Source organism: Acipenser ruthenus, chromosome 13, assembly GCF_902713425.1.
Source record: "Acipenser ruthenus chromosome 13, fAciRut3.2 maternal haplotype, whole genome shotgun sequence".
Lineage (NCBI taxonomy): Eukaryota > Metazoa > Chordata > Actinopteri > Acipenseriformes > Acipenseridae > Acipenser > Acipenser ruthenus.
The window spans coordinates 7,604,985-7,625,855 of NC_081201.1; the positions used below are offsets into that span (position 1 = coordinate 7,604,985).

Consider the following 20,871-nt stretch of genomic DNA (forward strand, 5'->3'; position numbering starts at 1 on the left):
CGTACTATTCCTACAAAGCCTTGGAAATTATATTTGCGTTACAGCAGCTGCTCTATTGGCATCTATTACAAAAGCTAGAATTGCTTCATTTCTCCTTAGCCATCTAGAGGATTCTAGCCTGTCACCTGCCACCTTTTTAAAATCAGATGACAGCAGCACCTCAATGGATCTTCCTCCTCTTTGATGATACTGTTTGATAGCATAGACACTCAGGGACTCAATGCAAATCCTTATTATTTGACTGTTGATTATATTTACTAACCATTAACGATAATGTAAACACTTGTTGATGGTCTAGAATGCTTAAAATGAATGGTGAGAGTCAACAGATTATCTTTCAATAATTTATTTCAAATAAAAATATTTTTAATTTACAACAGAGTTGGGATACAGAGTGATTCTTGTATTGTTTTGGTATAACCTAAAACTGGAACTCTAGGATATTAACTGAATAGTTTGAGGCTCTGTTGTAAGGCCCATGGGGAAAAACACCTGTTCATTTTGTACAACTAGAATGTTATAAAATAATTAACACAGACTGGTGGAATCAGCCATAGAATTAAAAGGGATTCAGCATTCTAGAACAGTCAGTGTCCAGTTTATTCCTTTGTTGCTGGCAATTCCTTTGAAGGAGTTCAAACCAAAACAATGAGACAATTTTTTTGTTTGGGCTGGTGCTCTTAAACTGTTCTTTGATTAACTAGTTTGTATTTGGTGGGCTCATTTGAATTTGTGTGTCTTTTGTATCATATACCTTCTTGACCAGGTCTCCCTTGTAAAAGAGATTTTAATCTCAACAGGACTACCTGGTTAAATAAAGGTCAAATAAATTAAAGAAACTCTGGTCCTAAGTGTGTTCTTTTTCTTTTTGTACCTCCACAGCTTGGCCTGGGGCTCGTTCACCTGCTGCATGGCAGCCTCTGTCACCACCCTGAACTCTTACACAAAGACAGTCATAGAGTTTCGCCACAAGCGCAAGCTGTATGAGCAGGGCCTCCGTGAGGAACAGACATTCATTGACCAGGAGGCCTTCAACTACTTCCGGGACCGCTCTGTGCAATCCATCTCCAGCTCTGTTGAAGTCTTTCCGGGGCCAGCAGGCAACAGTGGGGGCAAGACGCTGGTCCCCTCAGGCTCAATAGACATGGGAGAGATCCGTGAGTCGCTCGGAGAGGAGCAGTGCTGAGACCGATACATCTCCGTGGAAATGTGAGCAAGGAATGGAGCTACGCTGCCTTTTTACCCGTCGATCAACGACCTTCAGATAGCAAATTCAAACGCACTATGTGATGTTCCTTTTATGAAGTGGTTGTGAGAAATGGAAAATACAGCAGCTTGTAGGAAGGCTCTCTGAAAAGGCCAGGCTCAGCTCTGTATACAGTAGGTAAGCAGCAACAGTCACATGCACGGTGGACCATCACAGCTTATGCATCCGGTCTTGCTTCCTGGGTAGCTCCACTCGGACATGGCCTGTACTTTTGTAATTTCGAACTAAATTGAGGCAAGAAGTTGACTATAGCAGAACAGCCCTTTATATTTTGTGGCCATTTCAGTTACTGTTTACATATATCATTGTTTTTTTGACTACCACAAAACAAACATGTTACTACTGTACTTTCAGTTCAGACCGGGGTCACATACTGGTCACCATGTGTAAGTGTATAATTGCTATGTACTGTGAAGCAGCTGAAATAATTAATGTAAGTACAGTTCAGGCTATTAGAAAGTAGACCACATGTCCCACTGGAAGCCATTGATAAAGTACAATAAATAAAAACTACATTTGAACATCTTAAAACTATGTATTGCTTTAATCAAAAACACATGGATATTGCCTTATAAAAATATTATGATAAAATCAAACCTGTAGTTTCAATATTTAGTGATAATTTACAGTGATTTGCATTTGCTATAAAATATAACAGACCACAAATGCATTTTAAATGGCTTTTATTAATTTATATCAGGTGATCTTCTATATTTACTGTATTACATTGTCCATATAGAGAACATTTAAGTATGCAGACAGAATCTGAATGTTTTGCTGGACTTGCTCTTTGTGATGTTCATAAGATGTCAATGTGTGTCCAACAAGCACAACTATCTTCTCTTTTCACCCATTCCTGGAACTATATTGAAAATAAAAAGATGTGTAAAATTCTGCAAGTTTACGTTGTGTAATTCAAAGCCTAAATCAGAAGTGTCCAATCACGATCCTGGGGGGCAATTCCACTCCAGGTTTAACAGGTAAAATTATAGCATGAACTACTTCAGGGTCTGGATGGAGGTTTAAGTGGTTTAAGAAAACATTTTAGAACAGGGTTGGAACAACACCCAGGAGAGGAAAACAACTTTTGCCCTAATGAGGTGTACTGAAGCTCGGAGAAGTTACGATTTGTCTCAGGTGTACGATGTCCGCTACTGCTCCAAATACATTTCCTGCATTAGCAGTGAATCCCTCTAGGTGGTGCTTCACATTCCATGTGCAACAGAGACACCTGATAGAAGAAGCTAGGGTTTCACCTTCCTGTCAGACTATGCTCCTCGCTGCTGAGTAAAAAGGTTTGACAATTCTGCTTCCTCAGTAATTAGAATCTGATGGGTATGTATACAACAGGGATCATCTTTTAGGTCATATACTGCAATGTTCATTTATAACTGCCAAACTTGCAGAAAGTGTGCCTGAATAGTTAAGCTTTTAATCCTTCAAGAGTGAAAGGCGTTTTTTGGGTTTTTTTTTTTTTTACAATAATCTCTTTAGCAGTGCAGTACATCTCTAAACAATATGTTCTCCTCAGCAGTGTCTATTATACAGTACAGCAGCAGCACTGACAAGCTCAATAGAATGGATTGTTTATCAATTTTATTCACACATCTTCTGAAAACAAAACATTATTATAAATTAAAATCTAGAACAAATGAGTGCCACCAATGTACTTCAGCTCCAAAAAACCTTCAAATTCTGGAATGATCTGCACCAAACTATTACAGACTACAAACCACAACAAAAGGGTTCACTGGGCTCTTTCCTCAGCATCTGTTGAAAGGCTGGTGCCAAGAGCCAATGATATTTACCTCCCTGCTTGTGAATAAAGCCTTCCCCACATCTGGAATTACCTTTTTTCCCCCTTACTGTTGAGCACTTCAAGGAAGAGTTTATAAATCAGTTAAAAAGAAGACATGTGGTCAGTAATTCCACAGTATTTACAGCATGCAATAAAACCAGTGCTCATTGAACTGCATAATTCAACCTGCCATGCGACAGGTCGGAAGCTTGGAGCAGCAGAAAGTAACAATAAAATGGAGGCGCATTAATTAAATCAGTCTAATTACTCTGATTGTGAAGTGAAATTCTAAATCTTCATTTAGTGATAGCCAGCAAAATACAAATGCTTCAAGCTAGAGACGAGGGTGAGGGGCTTCGGTTAAGCAAGCAATTAAAGAAATGAAACTGATTAATATTCAATTTGTTATTTTGATCTCCTCGAGTAATAAATAGAAAAAGGTTTGGCTGTGGAGAGCGCCAAGCTGATCTTTTTGTATTGCAATCATTGAATTTTCATCAAGGAGTTTTGTATGCAAGCCATAAGGGAGAGGGATCAAAAACCATTTCTGTTTTAATCATATTTGCATGGCATTCGGCAATAGACGAAGGAACAACCCCCAATGGCAAATGAATAATGTAATTCATTTCTGCCAGCTTGACAATTTAAAAGCTTAACAAATTGCTTGCACGGAAGTCTGGGATTGGTGACTGAAATATCTGAAAATATGCTAATCCTGTGTAGGTAATGGAAATGTCTGATTCATATAGCTTGTGTGTGTGTGTGTGTGTGCGTGTGCGTGTGTGTGTGTGTGTTGCAGTAATAGCATTCGTATTTAAAAAAATAATAAATAATTATAATACATTGCGATTTCATGCAGTTTAAGGTTTATTGGTTGAAGGCTTTTTTTAACAGGAAATGTTCAGTTGTAAGGGCTTCTATTGCCACAGATTAGGAAGCTCTGGGTTAAAGGATGGTATGGTTGATGCCTATTTTTGTTGTCGGCACTGTCACCGAATATCTATACTATAGGTGAGATGACGTTAATCACAGGTTGTCGATTCCTCCAGTTTTTAGTGCTCCAGGAAAATGCACCCTTCCAGGAGCATTGAACCCAATCCTAACCTTAACTTCCAGACTTACACTAAAGTGTTAACTTGATCCTAACATTAAAGCCGCTGTCAGAGTGTGGAACCCAGCAATCCATGGAAATTGCAAGCACATTGTGTGAATTGGTAGGCACATCGTTATGTGTGGCCTTTGTAAATTGTGATCACATGAGCCTGTGATGCACATCACTTACAGCTTGCCTGGGAAAGGTCTCATAATATTACAAGTCTTAATCTCATCTGGGGCAATGGGGCATTGTAAGTAAGTTGTCCAAGTTTAATTTCAGCTCTGGTTTGAAACACAACAGGCTGATATATGGGCTCCAAGAATAATTGGATGATTTTTACAGCAAATTTATCAAACAGGTCGTGTGAGGAATTGCAGAGCAGTTTTCTCTAGTTAAAGTTAAGCAGTTTCGCAGGCACAGTACAATAGAGCCCCTGGCTCCCACTCTTTCAGTTCTATGCGCTAGACCACACTGTATTCCTCTCAGTAAACCTGGGAAAGTGATTGCAGTTGAAAAAACGTAACCTCAAAGGTCAGAGGCTAAACTGTGTTTTCAGATGGCTTTTTTTTCTTTTTCCTGTCATTCGTGTTATGATTAAAGGTGCTATGATTAAAGATGTTATGATTAAAGGCGTTATGATTAACTGTTGATCAGGTGCAGTACTGCAGGATCCACACTTTTAATAGCGTCTGTAGTATAGAGAATATAGTTTCAATTGTTGCATAGTCTACCTTTGGGGCCCTGACCAGGCCTGAGCAAGGAGGAATCACTTATCAGGCCAATATCGGAAATCACCACCAGGGGTACATGTGGGGTGTGCACAGATAATTTCTTCCCCTGTGAAATTGTGAGCAATTTAAAGATTTGCAAAGGACACTGTGACAAACTCATTGTCACACAAGCACCCCTTACATATTTACTAACATGTAACTGAACGTCGGTAATGGTATATCAATGACATTCTTTTGAATGCTCTAGAACGTACAACAGAAAACTACATGTTATTAGGTAACCATGTAGCTACATCTTAAAAGAAGGAATCCTGAATTACTGGTTTGCTCATGCAAACCAGTAATGCTTTATTTTTCTGTTTGCCAAGAGAGTGCACCCCTGCCCCAATCCTTCGCGTCCTCAATTGAATTCTCCACTTTGTTCTTTGGCAGATGGATGCCTGTGAAAGGGCTCAATTATACCACTGATGAAGTGTGCATTAGAAAAGCTATCACTGTCTCAAGATCCACTTCCTCCTCTGCGCAGACACTTCAATAAAAGCAGCCAATTTAGCTTTGTACCATGAAACCAGTCTGTAAAATCTCATTCCAGTATCAAACTGGTGCTACTGTCGGTTCCATATAGTCTGCAATCCCATCCGCTACAGGACTTTACACAAAGGACAGCCTTATATGTACCACATTTTTGTATAATTATATTTCACTGCCAATATTTCCTTGAAACTATAATTAATTCACAGTCCCCTATAAAAAACAAAATGTCTCTGAGAGATTTAGTTCTGTCAGCCTGCAGTCCAAATTGGAGCTAACTAGATCATAATAATCCTGAATGTAACATTCATGTTTATTTTTTATTTGTATTATTATTAGCTTTGTAACATACTTTGTTTATGGATCATATTAAAGTGTTAATATTCCTTTAAGAGCCAAGGAAAAGGGCAGGACTTGCAGTGCCAGGTTCAACCCTTCTCTTTACTTTGTATAGGTCTCAGGGTTCTGTGAGTTACCTCTATTTATTTTGTACATACATCGCTTTCTTTTAAACTGCTTTTATGGATATGTTATAACTGGTGTTATATAAAACAGTTATGCAATCTGAACAATTGATAATTGCAGATTTTATATCAACACTGCCGATATTGTGTCTTTTCGTTCACTGCCGATATTGTTTCAGTGTATGATTGGGGGTGCATGATGCTTGGATAAGTAGTTATGTGGTATGGGTGGAATTACTTTTTGTTCTTGTATTTATATGTATTTTACACAAACATTGATCCTTAGTAACGAAACTTTAAGGAATGTTTTGTTACCATACATCTGATTGCTAGCTGCTGATCAATTTAGTGACTGTGACAGGGGAGATCAGTGCTGGCTATCAGGCGCATGCGTGATCCTGCAGGCGGGGGATCGGAAGCCCTGTTTGACCCGCCTGCCAATCATGGCAATGACACAAGGAGGTTGAGCAGGGGTGTGTTCGCTCAGACCTCTTTGATTGGTTGGGGGGTGGGTCTTGGTGGGACGGTCGATCCCATAAGAGTGACGCTCTCCTATTCCTTTGGTCAGCCCTTGCAGGATATAGCACAGCGGAAGCTCTGGCCGGAGCTGTGGAATACCCTGGTGATACACCACATACCGAGTGAGAGACAGAATGAAGGAAAAGAAAGAAAAGCTGCCTGTTGCAGAGTCAGCTGCAGGCGGCCGTGGAGAAAGAGAGTCCACAGTGATACGATTAGGTTCTACATGCCCCATACTGGAGACAGTACAGTACAGGGGATGTGATTTAGTTTTAGCTCAGGGGGGAATCTGGGCACCCCAATAAAGTGATAAGGACCAGGAGAACATCAGAATCACTTGTACCTCGCAGGTTAGCGGAGGTGGCGAGACATTGCATCAGCAGCACTTTACTTGGTAGTTTTATTAGTGTTTTGTTTTCTGTTTTGATTTTCCCTTTTGATTATGGAATATAATTTCAACACGCACAGTACCTCAGGGGGATACCGTTGTTGGTAGCAACCCTGAGGGTACCGAGGAATATTACCACCCTGTTGCCTCCATTGTATTGTAAATAAATCTCATGCGCCTGGGTGGGATCTCAATGACACTCCGCCGTCCATGTCCTCAGTGATTCACCCACATACCCTGTTATACTGACACATTTCAGCTATTTAGCTCACAGCCTTAACAAGCTATTATTTCTAGGATTAACACTTTCAGCTGAACAGCACTGCTGCCAAGCATCTAGATAAGTACAATACATCTACTGTACTGAACATCCTCCTAGCAATACAATATATTCTATTTTCTGTTTTCATTAAATGTATTGTTTTTGTTTTTTTGGAGTAGGCAATTTTAACTAATTGCCTGTTAATACTAATAGGCCATACAACTAAGATTGTTTCCGCAGTTGGAAAAACATAATGCAAGGAGTTAATTCATTGTAATGTTTTTGCTTGAATATATGTAGAATGTGCTATCTGGAGTTAAGATATTGCATCCAGTAATCCATATTTGAATTGAGGTGTCCGCTTTGGGCTCTCTAGATGCCTGGCGAGTTAGGTCTGCTTTAGTGTGGTGAGGTGAAACAGTCCCAAATGATTTTGCCAGAGTCCACGTGATGCTCCTTGTGGAACCCCCACACAGGGTAGGGCATGTCAGTGCAATTCATTTTCATACCATTGCGATACCAATGGTACAGAATATTAAAACGTTACCACTCTGCAATGGCTCACACCTTTGCCCTTGTGCCACTGTTGCCCACGATTACACTGTGTAACAAATTTTTTATTTTTTTTGGTTCCTGGGTAGTAAGTGTTATTTCCTAATTGCTTATGCCTCAGAAGTATAGAAAATGGCTATTATTCCCCACAAACTTTGCTTTTGTGACCAGGACAGTGATATTTTGAAATTTACCTATTTGGTAAAGTGGGAGCCACTGGTGGACCCCCGGAAGGTGCTGATGCCACCACTGCACATCAAATTGGGCCTTATGAAACAATTTGTCAGAGCTCTAGATAAGGAGTCGGCAGCCTTCAGGTACCTTCAAGACTTCTTCCCTAAGCTGTCTGAGGCAAAGGTCAAAGCCGGTGTCTTCGTCGGACCACAGATAAAGAAGATCCTGGAGTGCAATGAATTCCCCAAGAAGCTCACTAGTAAGGAGAAAGCGGCTTGGAACAGCTTTGTCGCAGTGGTTCGGGGCTTCCTGGGCAATCACAAGGCCGAAAACTATGTGGAGCTGGTTGAGACTCTGGTGAAGAACTATGGCACAATGGGCTGTAGGATGTCCCTCAAAGTCCATATCCTTGATGCTCATCTTGATAAATTCAAGGAGAACATGGGAGCGTACTCGGAGGAGCAAGGCGAGCGCTTCCACCAGGATATACTGGACTTTGAACGCCGCTACCAAGGACAGTATAACGAGAACATGATGGGAGACTACATTTGGGGGCTGATTCGTGAAAGTGATTTACAGTATAATCGTAAATCTCGAAAAACTACTCGCTTCTAAATCTTTTGTAGTCATTTTTGTATTACTTTAGTATAAATACATGTTAATTTGGATTCATATGTTGTTTTTTTCTGACTTTATGTGAACGAAAAGACACAGATTCGCCCATTTTCTCATTGGAAATAGGTAAATTTCTAAATATCACTGTCTGGTCACAAAAGCAAAGTTTGTGGGGAATAATAGCCATTTTCTATACTTTTGAGGCATAAGCAATTAGGAAATAACACTTACTACCCAGGAACAAAAATTGTGTTACATAGTGTTATTTTTGTTTTCTGAAAGTAATTGACAGTAAACAAACTGTTTACATTTTTCCACAATGGAGCCACCTGGGACTAGATGACTGACACAAAGAAGTTTTAAAGGACATCAGAAGTAATTCTTTACATTAATAAATGATCTAAGAAAGAAATGGGACCCTTTGGTTAAAAGGCAATCGCCCACAGAAGCAGTTGAAGTGTAACGGGGTAGAAGGGTGGTGGGGGGACAGTCCCCAAACAGTAACAACAGAGATGTATTATTTCAATTCTTTCTTCAAAAGCACAGCTTGAGAATTCTTCACTATTCTTCTAACTCACTGCTTTCACTGTGCTCGATACACTGAGAAATAGAGAATGCATTCCCAATGGGTAAATGTGCAATGACTAGTATCATTACTATTGTTATTAGGCAATGTTTATTTCATGTGTCCTATTTGGAATGACCTTATAATCGTTATATATCATATTTATTTTAATATATATATAGCTAGATAGATAGATTGTAGCATGCACAGGGGTAGGGGTCAGGGCTGGTAGGTGATGCAATCTGAAAAGGAACACATAAGCCTGATATCTGCTCCTGCAAGGGAGCCCGGCTCTTTTGCACAGCGGTATCAGTGCTATGCTTCCAAGCAGGAGATCCTGGGTTTGTGTTCGACCGACCTCCACCTGTGAGAAGCCCCTGCCTGATGGAACCAAGGTTCGCCACACTTATAGATATATATATATATTTTTCTACATAAACTTAAATAGTCCTAAAATATACTGCTGGTTTCCATGGTTCACATATTACAGGGTCTGCTTCTGCCAAGATTCAGTATAGTACTGGCATACACAGTACTGTGCACCCACAGAGCTTGCAAATCTTAATCCATGAGCTCCAGAATGCCCAACCATTTCACTCCTGTTTTTCTCCCTAATTTAGAATGTCCATGTTCCCTCATCATAGCCCCCAAAACAGCTATGAAGAAATCAAAGGTTTGTGTGAATCCACAGATTTTGGCTGCCCAACGTTACAGAGGTGTCAGCTAAGAAGCAGAGGAATTGTGTATGATTTATTGAAAGCAGGGTAAAAAGGAAGCAGGTACAGCATACATAAGTCTGCTTACAGACAGTTTGGACAGTTGACAGCTTTCTCCAGAGAAGCGTGAATACTTTGTTTAGATGAGCAGTTTGTACAAAGCCAGCACGGTGGAAGGCAAGTTGGTTTATTTACCTGACAGTCTGCAAAACTTTGTGAATAAGAGTTGTGTAAATATCCTGATAGACAAACGCTTGTTATTCAAGTGGGGCTAGTCATCTGGGAAGTTATCATCAATGAACAGGGCTTACTCAGTCCTGACGTGTAGTGCATCCAGAATCTGAAGAGAAGACATTCAATTAAACACTACCATCTGGTTACACAAATGGAAAACAAAAACAAACACTTGAATTATGTTCTGCTTTCAGCTACCTTAACTTTTGTCCCACAGCTATGACTATTGCTGGTTTTCAGCTGGCTATGCAGACTCCAGAGGAATTATTAAAGGTTCAAGACCATATAGTCAATTTGACGCTGTATGTATTTCTAACATATTTTCCTTGTACTGAAAATAATGCACTATTTGGATGAACGTGCCTAAAGCATTTTATTCGATTTTCTGTAAACAGCTGGTTTAGGTTGTGAGTAAGTACGGTGGTGGGTAACTACTTACTGCTGTACCACTCAATGAGAAATTGCTTATTAAATTATGCAACTGACCTTTCTCCAGGGGCTGTCACCACAAAATCAATGGGCGTCTAGCTAACTCGCTACCCATGCGCAAAAGGACATTTAAGCAATATAGCACTACAATATAGCACTACAGGCTGAGTGTCTTCAACCAATCCGAGTGTCGACACTAAAGTGTCGATAACCCACAATCACATACACCCGGAGTGCCATAATGCGATTATACTATAGCTGTGTTTAAAGAGATATTGTCATGGTTATGACATCAAATAGGAAATGAATTGGAGAACTGTCCATGCTATTGTAGAACACATATCTTTCACAACAAGCATCAGATAGTAAATAAGAGAATTAGCAAACTACTGTCGCAAAGTTTAAAAAAGCTTCCCTAGGAGACCTGATTGATAGAGATGGATTGATAGATTTGCCATTTAGTTTTATTTTTCACATTTATTTCTCCATTTTAAATAACCAGGAAAGACACATTGAGATTAAATGGCTGGTTATCCATTTCATTAATCACATCGGCAGTTGGCTGATCTTGATGGTAACACATACAAATGCATTACAGCCTTGTTACAGCTTGTGTTACAGCTAATGTATGGCATCAGCCAGCAGTGCTGTGTCAGAAATGTAAACACATTACTTCAGCTCCAGTCATTTGTCTTATCTAATGGTTAAATGTTTTTACCAAGTACTGTACAGTCCACTCTGTAAGAACACTTGTCAAAGGGAAAAGATATAGTACTACCTGTATGATATTTCCGTCAGATGCTGTCAGGGCTCAAATGATTTAGTATATGAAGATTAGTGATACCATATGACTCCTCAGTCATGTAATTGACTTGGGAAAAATGCAGGAGCCATTAACATGATGTTCTTAAGGAAAGACTGGGGCTAAAATCCCTTTGCTTTTAACTCTTTAACCCGACCAGGAAGTAGGATGTGTTTCCATAGAAACAGATGTCGCGACTTAGAGCCAGACTACGCCCCCTGGTGGAGAAACTGCAGGCACCAGGTCCCAGTAAATTACGGTTGGGAAAACTACTTCTGACACTTCAGGTACTATATAAAATATTCTAGGATTCTTAATTACCATTAATTTTTTCCTTTTAGGTTTGTCTATCTAGGTCCACACCATAGACTTTGAACAGGCGAAAATACAGGTATTAATAAAAACAGTATTTTTATTAAATAAAAACAAGGAAATAAAAAAAACTTGCATGCAGTGGGAATTACAAAGTGCAGATAGAAGAAAAAAATCCAAAAGTCTGGAAATGATAAAATTATTATTTTAAAAGAAACTAACAAACAAAACAAACAAAAAAAAGTCAAATTGCTGCTGGTGTGCAGCCAATCCTTCAAGGTTTATAAAAAAAAAAAGAGAGCTGGTCTTCTGCACTGCCATTTTTAAAAGACAAAGAACACTGCAGCCAACCCACGTGGCACTGTAGTCTGCTTTCAGCATTGGGGGTTTAAACAGGGAGGTAGCCCTGTTTTTTTAAGTTGTGGTAAACTGTAGAGTAGGAAAGCAAAGCTGATCCTAGCAGGCTGGTGTTCCCAGCACACCTGCTTGGCACAAGCACGCTGGAATATGAAAATATGCAAGTTAGCAACGTGCATTTTGCACGGGGATTCCTGCCAGGAAGTGACAAAATCAATTAGTGCAATCCAAACAAATCAAAAAAGAAAAAAAAACACACATGAAAAATATAAAACACAAAACAATCATTGCTTGTGAAAGAATAACTTAGAAATAAAGTGGAGATATAGAAAAACAAAAAATAGCACAAGTGAGCAGAAAAAAAATAATCAAACAGTGATTTGTCACCTGGTGACAGACTGACTTATTTTGGAGAGGCATTGGTCTAGCGTCATTATCACAAAGGGGATAAAGTGCGCACTCTGATGCGAAACAAATATTTTTAACGTTTCACACCTGCCAAAACACCTGGGTTTTAACTGAACTCTAATGTGAATTATCCCCTCCAAACGAACCAGGTGACTTAAATAAAAAAAAAAATTCGTACTTATTTTATTCCTAATTACTTACTCTGTTTCTCTTAAAGCTAAAGTTGAGTAAGACCATTGGTAGAATGACCAGCATTTCAATGACTCCACACGCTGAAGTACTGTATCATGCACAATGTCAGTGCTAGTGTGATACTGTGCCAGGAAAAAAACCAAACATTTATTACAAATTCATTGCGTTGCCTTTGGTGAAAATGCTGTGGTCTTTGAATGATCCTGCTTTCTTTAGGATAATAGGCTGGTATAATGATAGTGTCCCTATGGTGTTCAAGGGTAGTATCTACCTATGTGTTCCCATCTGCACTGTATGTGGAGTCCTTCATATGACCATGGTTATACAAATGCATTGGGTATAGAAAATGGTATTACTTTAAAAGCAATGACAAGGAGCTTTTGGAACTTAATATGAATGAAAACTACCATTACTAAGTTAGTATATCAAGTTAGTAAATATGCATTGCATTGTTTTGTTATTTCCTATTTTGTTAATGTAGTCATAAAAAACTAACTGCAAACAATTGATGGTATGTGCAGTTTATTACTCATTATTTGAGCAGACATTTATAGAGTAAAGTGCCCGCGCGAGTTGGTGTGTTCATTATCTTAGGGCAAATGAAAGGCAGTAAACTTTTCTGTGTAACATTTTATATAAACTCTAGATATATGCTAATTCTGTGCTATGTCCCTTTGCTTTTTGGGTTTATTATGTCAGTTTCTGACACAGGCTCTATTAATTTGCTTTAGCTAGCTCTATGCCAACTGTTCTTACTCAGTTCAATGATACATAAACAAAAGGAAATATGAACATGTCCAAGCTACAAATTTCATTGTTTAATCTAGGTTTAATTAATGCTTTTAAAAAAAATAATTAATTAATTAAAAAATTATATATATATATATATATATATATATATATATATATATATATATATATATATATATATATATATATGGATCTTATTTTGGGATCTGTCGTGCATAAGTTCAAATCCAACGTCAGGATGTCTGGGTGAACCACATTACACCGCATTGCTAAGCAGATGCAGAGCTTGATCTAAGAAAAGTAATCCTCCAACTTCAGCTGTTTAATTTAGGTTTAAACATACTTTCTTGTCCATACGTTGCACTTGTTTTATAAACAGAATACTCCAACAGAGTTTATGAAGTGATGTGGTTATTTGTCCTAATTAATGGAATCACTACAGTAATCAGGGATTAGCTTTATTTAAATCAACAGAATATATTTTAAAATAACTCGAGTTAAATATTTGTGAATAGGACCCACAAAATAGCAATGCTTTATTAGCACTTACATTTACATGTACCTTACTGTAGGTGTCATCTCTCAATTCACCTTTTCCACATGCCCTCATTTAAAGGATGTTTAAAATCAGCTAATCAGCTGCAAACCATTTCAGAGTAACACTTTGCTCTAAATTGAAGGGAGATTGTCTTTGGGTCAGGGGAGGTTCAGGGACACGACCTGAAAGCCAATTTACACCTGCCATGCTGATTTGTAGCCCTCTCAAAATAGCAGGTCCTGAATGGGTCCCATCAGTCCTCTCTATGCAATTTATTCACAGCCAGTCATTATGTATCCTGATCCATAGGAAAGTGTTAGAGGCTGTGTGAGTAGAGCGCTTGCTTCCTGGACAGACTGTGAATCTTGCCTGCAGATTACAGTCCATGGATGTAGGCTTAATGAACTTGCTTTAGAGATTGGTTAGTGATGGATTTTGGAATTAAATTATCAAACGTCACAAAATGACTACGCTCATAAAAATCCAGGTCAAATGAAGTACTCAATAGGTGCGATATCATAAAGTCACAATGGACCTGCACACTTAATTATAAGGAGTCTGATCCAAGACTTACTCAGTATTTGATTATCGATGCGTGCATATTAATAGCAGATAGTCACGAACAGAGGCTCACTTCATCAAAAATAACATCTCTGTGGTTGAGAAGCGCGGGTGAGATGCACATTATTTGGGGGACTAAACTGATTCTGAATTGGTGAATTATCAATCTGATGGAAGGCTCAATCCACACTGGAGCTCTAATGCACATACAGTAGGGCACCATCATGTACATTAAGATGCACCAAGCTTTTTATTACCCTCACACACATTTATTAGCTGGATGACTAACTGGGGGAAGTAAATATTAAGGATCCTCACTAATAGTGAATTTAAATGCCTGTGCATACCATTCATGTCACACATACTCCTGGCAAGAGAAGCAAACTATTTAGAACCCTAAATCAACAGTGCCCTTTGCAATCACAGGATTAGACGGATCTGCATTGCTTATTGCTAATAACGGTGAGGCTCTGTAGTTGGCGCTTATATATCATATTCACTATTGCAGCTCTAGCAATTTGTATTCCTGTAAATACATCCAGCGTGTAATCAATGTTGATGATGATAGCTGATTTAATGTGTTAAATTGAGGATCAGCCATACTCCTCTATGTTTAAAGCATGTGGCAGATGCCATTCGGATACCATCTGTTGAGGAAATAAGTGCAAATTATCCTTAATCAAAATGCCTTTTGAGCCAAATAACAATGTATGATCATAAAACTTTAGTACTATATGAGTACATTGATTTTTTTTTTCTGGAGCATGCTGGCTGCTTAGGTATTTGAATGCAAAGCTGCAAATTAATGCAAAGGGCTTGCAGGGTCCAAACATCCTACAGGAATTATTGAAGACCCTGATTTAACTACAAGCAGGGAATGAGACTCAATTGAGTTAGCTTTCATAAAAATAATAAACTCTAAATGAAAAACCTCAATAAACAAAACAAAAAAAATGTGATACCTAATGAAATAATTTCAAAAATCTGTAGATTTTGTATTTACAGTTTGGAAAAAGCATTTGCTATAGCAAACATATAATTTCACTTTAAAAAAAAAAAATGCATGCCCTACTTTCAGGTAGACCTTGGTCATTTAACCTGGAGAGTGAAATTGTCCCCACCCTTTTAATGTCTTCTTTCCTGTCATTAACAAAGCACTTGCTTCCTCTAATAAGTGGCGTGCTTTGACCCTGATTGGTAATTATTGTGCAATTACAGGTTTAATTAAAGCTAAATTAAAACAGGGGAAAAGTGATCTACTGGCTAGGAAGCAGGATTAAGACCAAATGACAGGATTTCAAAGAGAATTTTAATTAACCGAATGGGGAATTGATGGCTGGCCACATAGCCTCTTCTATGGACTAAGACAACAGAACTGTTTGAATAAGGTGACCAGACAGCTTTATTTAACAACAGCTTCGTAAACATGGCCCGCAATCTATTATATATTTCGTCTTTAGACAACAGCAGCATTCAGGCTTCAGGGCAGCAGAAAGAAACTGATGCAAGACTGGGTCCCAGGTGATCCCTTCCAAAATATCCTGAGTTTACAGAAACATGCCTAATTGCAAGCTTTTTCCACGGATTAATTGCTTTGCTCAGTACATATAGACAGGTTCCTTTACTGAGACAGCTGGTCAAATAACTATTTACTCTCTTAAAAACAAACCTTCACTCCAGTCCCTGCAATAGTAATAATATTCCCATTGAGACAACTAAGCTTATTATGTTAATTTAGGCAGAAACTGCAACAGCTGGGATAAAAGAAATACTACAGCAACTAGATTAATGTTTGTCTTAAATTTTCCCAAGTGTCATTGGGGGAAAAAAAATATGAAAAGTATTCTAGTTCCTGTTTAGTTTTTGTTTTGCTACTGTTTTCTGAAGACACAAAAGAGGGGCTGAAGATAGAAAGATAACATTTGCATACTAATAAAGTATATTTAATATAGAATAAACATACCCATGGCAGTGTTCTGGGTGTTCTATTGCGCTAATGTTGAAACATTTCAACTTACTTATACTGTATGTAAACCTTCTTATGCTTTTATTTCCAAAAGTGACATTCATTGGATTTGAATTGCCTGAGGTGTGACAGTAACCAAAGTGATATCATAAGGGCATTTCAATATGGTGGTACTAAGCAGAGGGTGACATTAACAAAATTATATTAAATGGGTTTGACTGTATTTTAATTTGTTTATTGATATTTGATTCCGAGCCAGGTGGTTCAGATGTAAACACGAGTTTGTATAGAACCATGTAGCAACAATCACTAAGGTAAATGGGGGCTATGACACCCAGACTGCTGCGTCTCATTCATTGTCTACACAGACCTTTCCTCCAGGGCTAGCAATCGGTGTCCACAACACCAAACCTTTGACCTACATTCCATTCCATCACCTCGTTCAGGAGTTATTGCTTGTCAAAAATGCATTAGATAGCAGTAATAACAAATATCACCCATGCCAGACAAGCCTCAAGCGTAGGTATCTCAGGGTCTTTTTGAATGAATCGTGTTTAGAAATACAGCCTAAAGCTGAATTGTCTTTAATGGTTGCTAATAGAACAGGGACTCAAAACGTAAATCACATTTTGTTCAGCAACACCAATGCTAAACAGGGCAAAACAGGGCATTAATTCAAGTTGAAACCAGATTTAAGCTTTTGATAAAAGATCCTCTCTGCGCCATGCTACCTATTTAGAAGAGATCGGCAACTCTGGGTCGCACAGCAGCAGAAAAGTACCACTGTAAGGTTTCACAGACCTGATTAGCACTAATACTAGACTACTGTTCCTAATGTTACCTCCAGTAAGGCAGATTCAGTAGTGTAATCGAGGGTGACTGCAAGTGAACTGAGTTCACCCACTTCTCATTTGAGTAATAGCATGGCTACACCAAGGGTTAAAGCCAAGGCATATTCCAATGTATTACAGTAGATAAAGTGACTTAGTGCATTTAATGATGGGCAGAATCTCTTCCGATTAACCTTGAACCCCCAATTCTGTACGATCACGACAACTGACAGGCATGTCATCTACGAAGGATATCATCTACGAAGGATATAGGGCAGCAGTGTGGAGTAGTGGTTAGGGCACTGGACTCTTGACCGGAGGTTGTGGGTTCAATCCCCAGTGAAGGACACTGCTGTTGTACCCTTGAGCAAGGTACTTTACCTAGATTGCTTCAGTAAAAACCCAACTGTATAAATGGGCAATTGTATGTAAAAATAATGTGATAACTGTATAATGTGAAATAATGTATAATGTGATATCTTGTAACAATTGTAAGTCGCCCTGGATAAGGGCGTCTGCTAAGAAATGAATAATAATAATAATAATATCCCTGCACACCCTTAGTGCCTACCATGCAACTGCCTGGCCTGAAACACCAATACAAATGTTAGTTTACCTCCTTTTTTTACCACTCCACCACTGGGTAGATTAATGTTAATCCGGGTCTGTCAAACCAGCCCTACATGTTAAGCGGAACAGGAAAATACTCTCTGCCCAGCAAAAAGATTAATCATTTAGGCTAGATCTGCTTGTTTTGTTTCAGAATTTAGAGTAGAGAAATATCATTTGAAAAGAAACGTTAATCTGCACAGAGCAGGGGAGCAGAGGAAACAGTAGCTGCAGTATCCCACAATCATGTTCTAGTTAAATAACAATACAATGATTTGGTGTATATTTTCTATATTGTTCTACTTTATCAAAAAGAAAGTAGGCCTTGTTGACATCCCTGTTGACAGTTTGCTGACATATCACAGCAGGTGCTTTTAGTTGTACAGACCCATGAAAACTGTCAGTAAAAACAACAACTCTCTCAAAGATATTCAGTACACACGGATTGAAAAGACCACAACATACAGCCACAGTTTAGATACTGTGTATGTACTGTATGTTCCCTCTTTACCTATCCTTACACAGAGTATTCAGGATCTCTAACACTGTAATAGAAGGCTGTTGTCTGTCTCCTCAATATAAGAGCTGCCGTGTTGAAATTACACTTGTTACATGTAATGGTCTTCACAGCAGGTGAAAGGTGGTGTTGTGTAGTTTGAACATCAGACCTTCATATGGTTTGTTTCTGCGAAGCATTACTTACACTCTACCGCCCCCAGTGGTTAACAAAGGAAATTGCGTTTTAATGTATTTATCCAATTATCCAACTATGAGCTAGACTTTTAATATTACATTTATCCAAAATTGGCAAATTGATATATTTTTAATAACTAAAAAAAACAGCCCTTCCTGTTAGGCATGGTGAAGCACTGTAAATTCACGGTATAAGGAGAACATGAAAAATTGTTTGGTAAATATCCCAGATCTGTAGCAAATGTATATACTGTTCAAACAACACACTGTACTGTAAGTTTCGATTGACACAGACGCACATTTATCTTTCTTGATCTTTGATAAAGCACAGTCTTTGTGAGCTGTGTCAATACTGTGCACAAAATTATAATTGTTTCAGTTTTGCATTTTGTTTGCCTTCTTAGTGAGCTAGTACATGGTAAAGGATCTCTCAGTTTTTTTGAGATCTCAGATATACAGTTATTTGTCATCATTACAAGCATGACTATCGCCACACAACAGCATCGGAAATAGCATGTCTGCTCTTTTATTGGTCAAACGTCTTCCTTGTCGGCTAGGCAGCAAAGTCACCACAAGATGGAGCTAGAGTGCCACCTGCTGAGTGCCAATGCTAATTTAATATCTTAATGCAATCTTTTGTCAAAATTCCCCTCTGCCTTTACAAGCTTCTCCTTGGAGGGGATAGGAACCACTCCATCTACTGATTGCAAAGACTGCCTGTGATCAAAAGTTGTATCTGTCAGTCCTAGGTTTGAATCCTACTTCCACTTGTTGAAGTATCTTTTTCAACTTTTCAAAAGAAACGAGACAGCTTTCTACAGTGTCCATCTTATTGGAGAAATTACTGCAATACGCCACAAGATGTCAGTGATGAGTAATAATTCAGGAAGAGTCTTAAAACCAACGCCTAGTCAGTTTTAAAGAAGTCTGGTGCGTTTACAGTACCAGTCTTAAACTGTCGATTCATGTTACAAAAAGAGAAACAAACACTTCATAGTTTTGGGTTGCTTAGTCATATTATTGAGGCAGAATCGCTTGGATTACAAAGACTACAGTAAATACTTGCTGATACTACAGTCTTATCTAAAATCTCATAACACTACATATTATCTAAAAATATATGGTGAAATTCAATCAAACATCCAGACATTGTAAGACACACCTAAACACGCAAACAAAATATGGGGAATTCGGTTAATTTGTTATTCTGGAAAATATATAAAAATGTCACCAAAGAACTATGGTAGCAATATATACTTTAACATACACAAACATGTTTCAATATTGAAACTGGGGAATTGAAAGAGCTGAAGGCTAGAAGCTATTCTCTTTGAAATAAGCACTATGCTGTGTATTTCCTGGACTGAGGCAGATTGTGAAAAAAAAGCCCTTTCTTTCTTGCATAAAGTGGGAGAAAGCGTGTGTGTGTGCGCACATGCATTTTATGAAACTGACATTTACCAGATCCAGCAGACAACATGCATGGGACACTTGGAGAGCTTATTCTCTCTCTCTCTCTCTCTCTCTCTCTCTCTCTCTCTCTCTCTCTCTCTCTCTCTCTCTCTCTCGCAATTGCGTAAATGCTGGAGGGGTTCGACTGGAGAGGCAGATTCATTTCAAAGTTAGAGTGAATTGGGGCAGTGGGTAAGGCATGCAGGTCCCTATTTTTAAGTGCAAAGACAAAGACACACAACATAATTTGGTCAAGGTTCCCCAAGTGGTTCACCTGGTGTGCGGGGTCAGTCATACAGTCAGAGGAGTGCAGGTCTGAGGCAATATCGTCAAGGACTGAGATACCTTACTGCACTACACGACCCCCAGCGAAGTCCTGCTGCTTCCAAAATGGTTTCTCACAAGTTTCATACAATTTGTTTGACAGGGATGGAAATAAGACTCCCATTGCATAGCAGTTTGATCCATTCTTGGTTTTACTATAGTAACGCCTGAGCTTTTTACATATACACGGTGACTAATCAAGCTCATCATAAAACCTGGAATGGGTGAAACTGCTTTGCATCCCTGTTTAAACTACATTTTGACCTGCCGATATATAAAGTAAATTCCCAGCAACTATATAATGAGGAAACACAACATTTGGCAGAGGTGTCTTTTACAGTGTGTCGTTTGTCAGTGTTTATTCAGTGGGTTTTTTGTGGTGTTTTTGTTTTCAAAATGTCTCTGATACGGTTTTCACACCTTGATGCATGGAAAGCTGAATAATTATTTTAATGTGACCTTTTCCTTCCTTGTTTTTCTTTCCCAATATAGCCTTTCCGATTGTTTGCCGTGTGGCTGATTTAACTCACTAATCAACTGCTGTCTCCTGGAGGGTTTGTGATAGAGGCGGAATTAATTTTTCCTTTGAAACTGAGTGAGGAGATTCTGAAGAGTTCAGCACTTACGTGGTTCTGTGCAAAACTGGGGGAGTGCTGAGTGCCAGCGAGAAAAGAAGGAGAGCTTGAACACTGAGGCTTTTAAACACATTGTTTTAACATTATTATCCTGGCCCCCT

At 38.7% G+C, this 20,871-nt stretch overlaps 1 protein-coding gene across 1 annotated transcript in view; it reads left to right on the forward strand.

Moving 5' to 3' along the window:
- Positions 1–2,155, forward strand: part of LOC117418086 (germ cell-specific gene 1-like protein) — a 28,159-nt gene extending 26,004 nt beyond the window's left edge. Inside the window, exon 5 of the mRNA XM_034030664.3 lies at positions 883–2,155. Coding sequence (XP_033886555.2) covers positions 883–1,186 — 304 coding nt within the window. The 3' untranslated portion in view covers positions 1,187–2,155. The remainder of the gene's footprint in view (positions 1–882) is intronic.
- Positions 2,156–20,871: the final 18,716 nt, after the last annotated feature.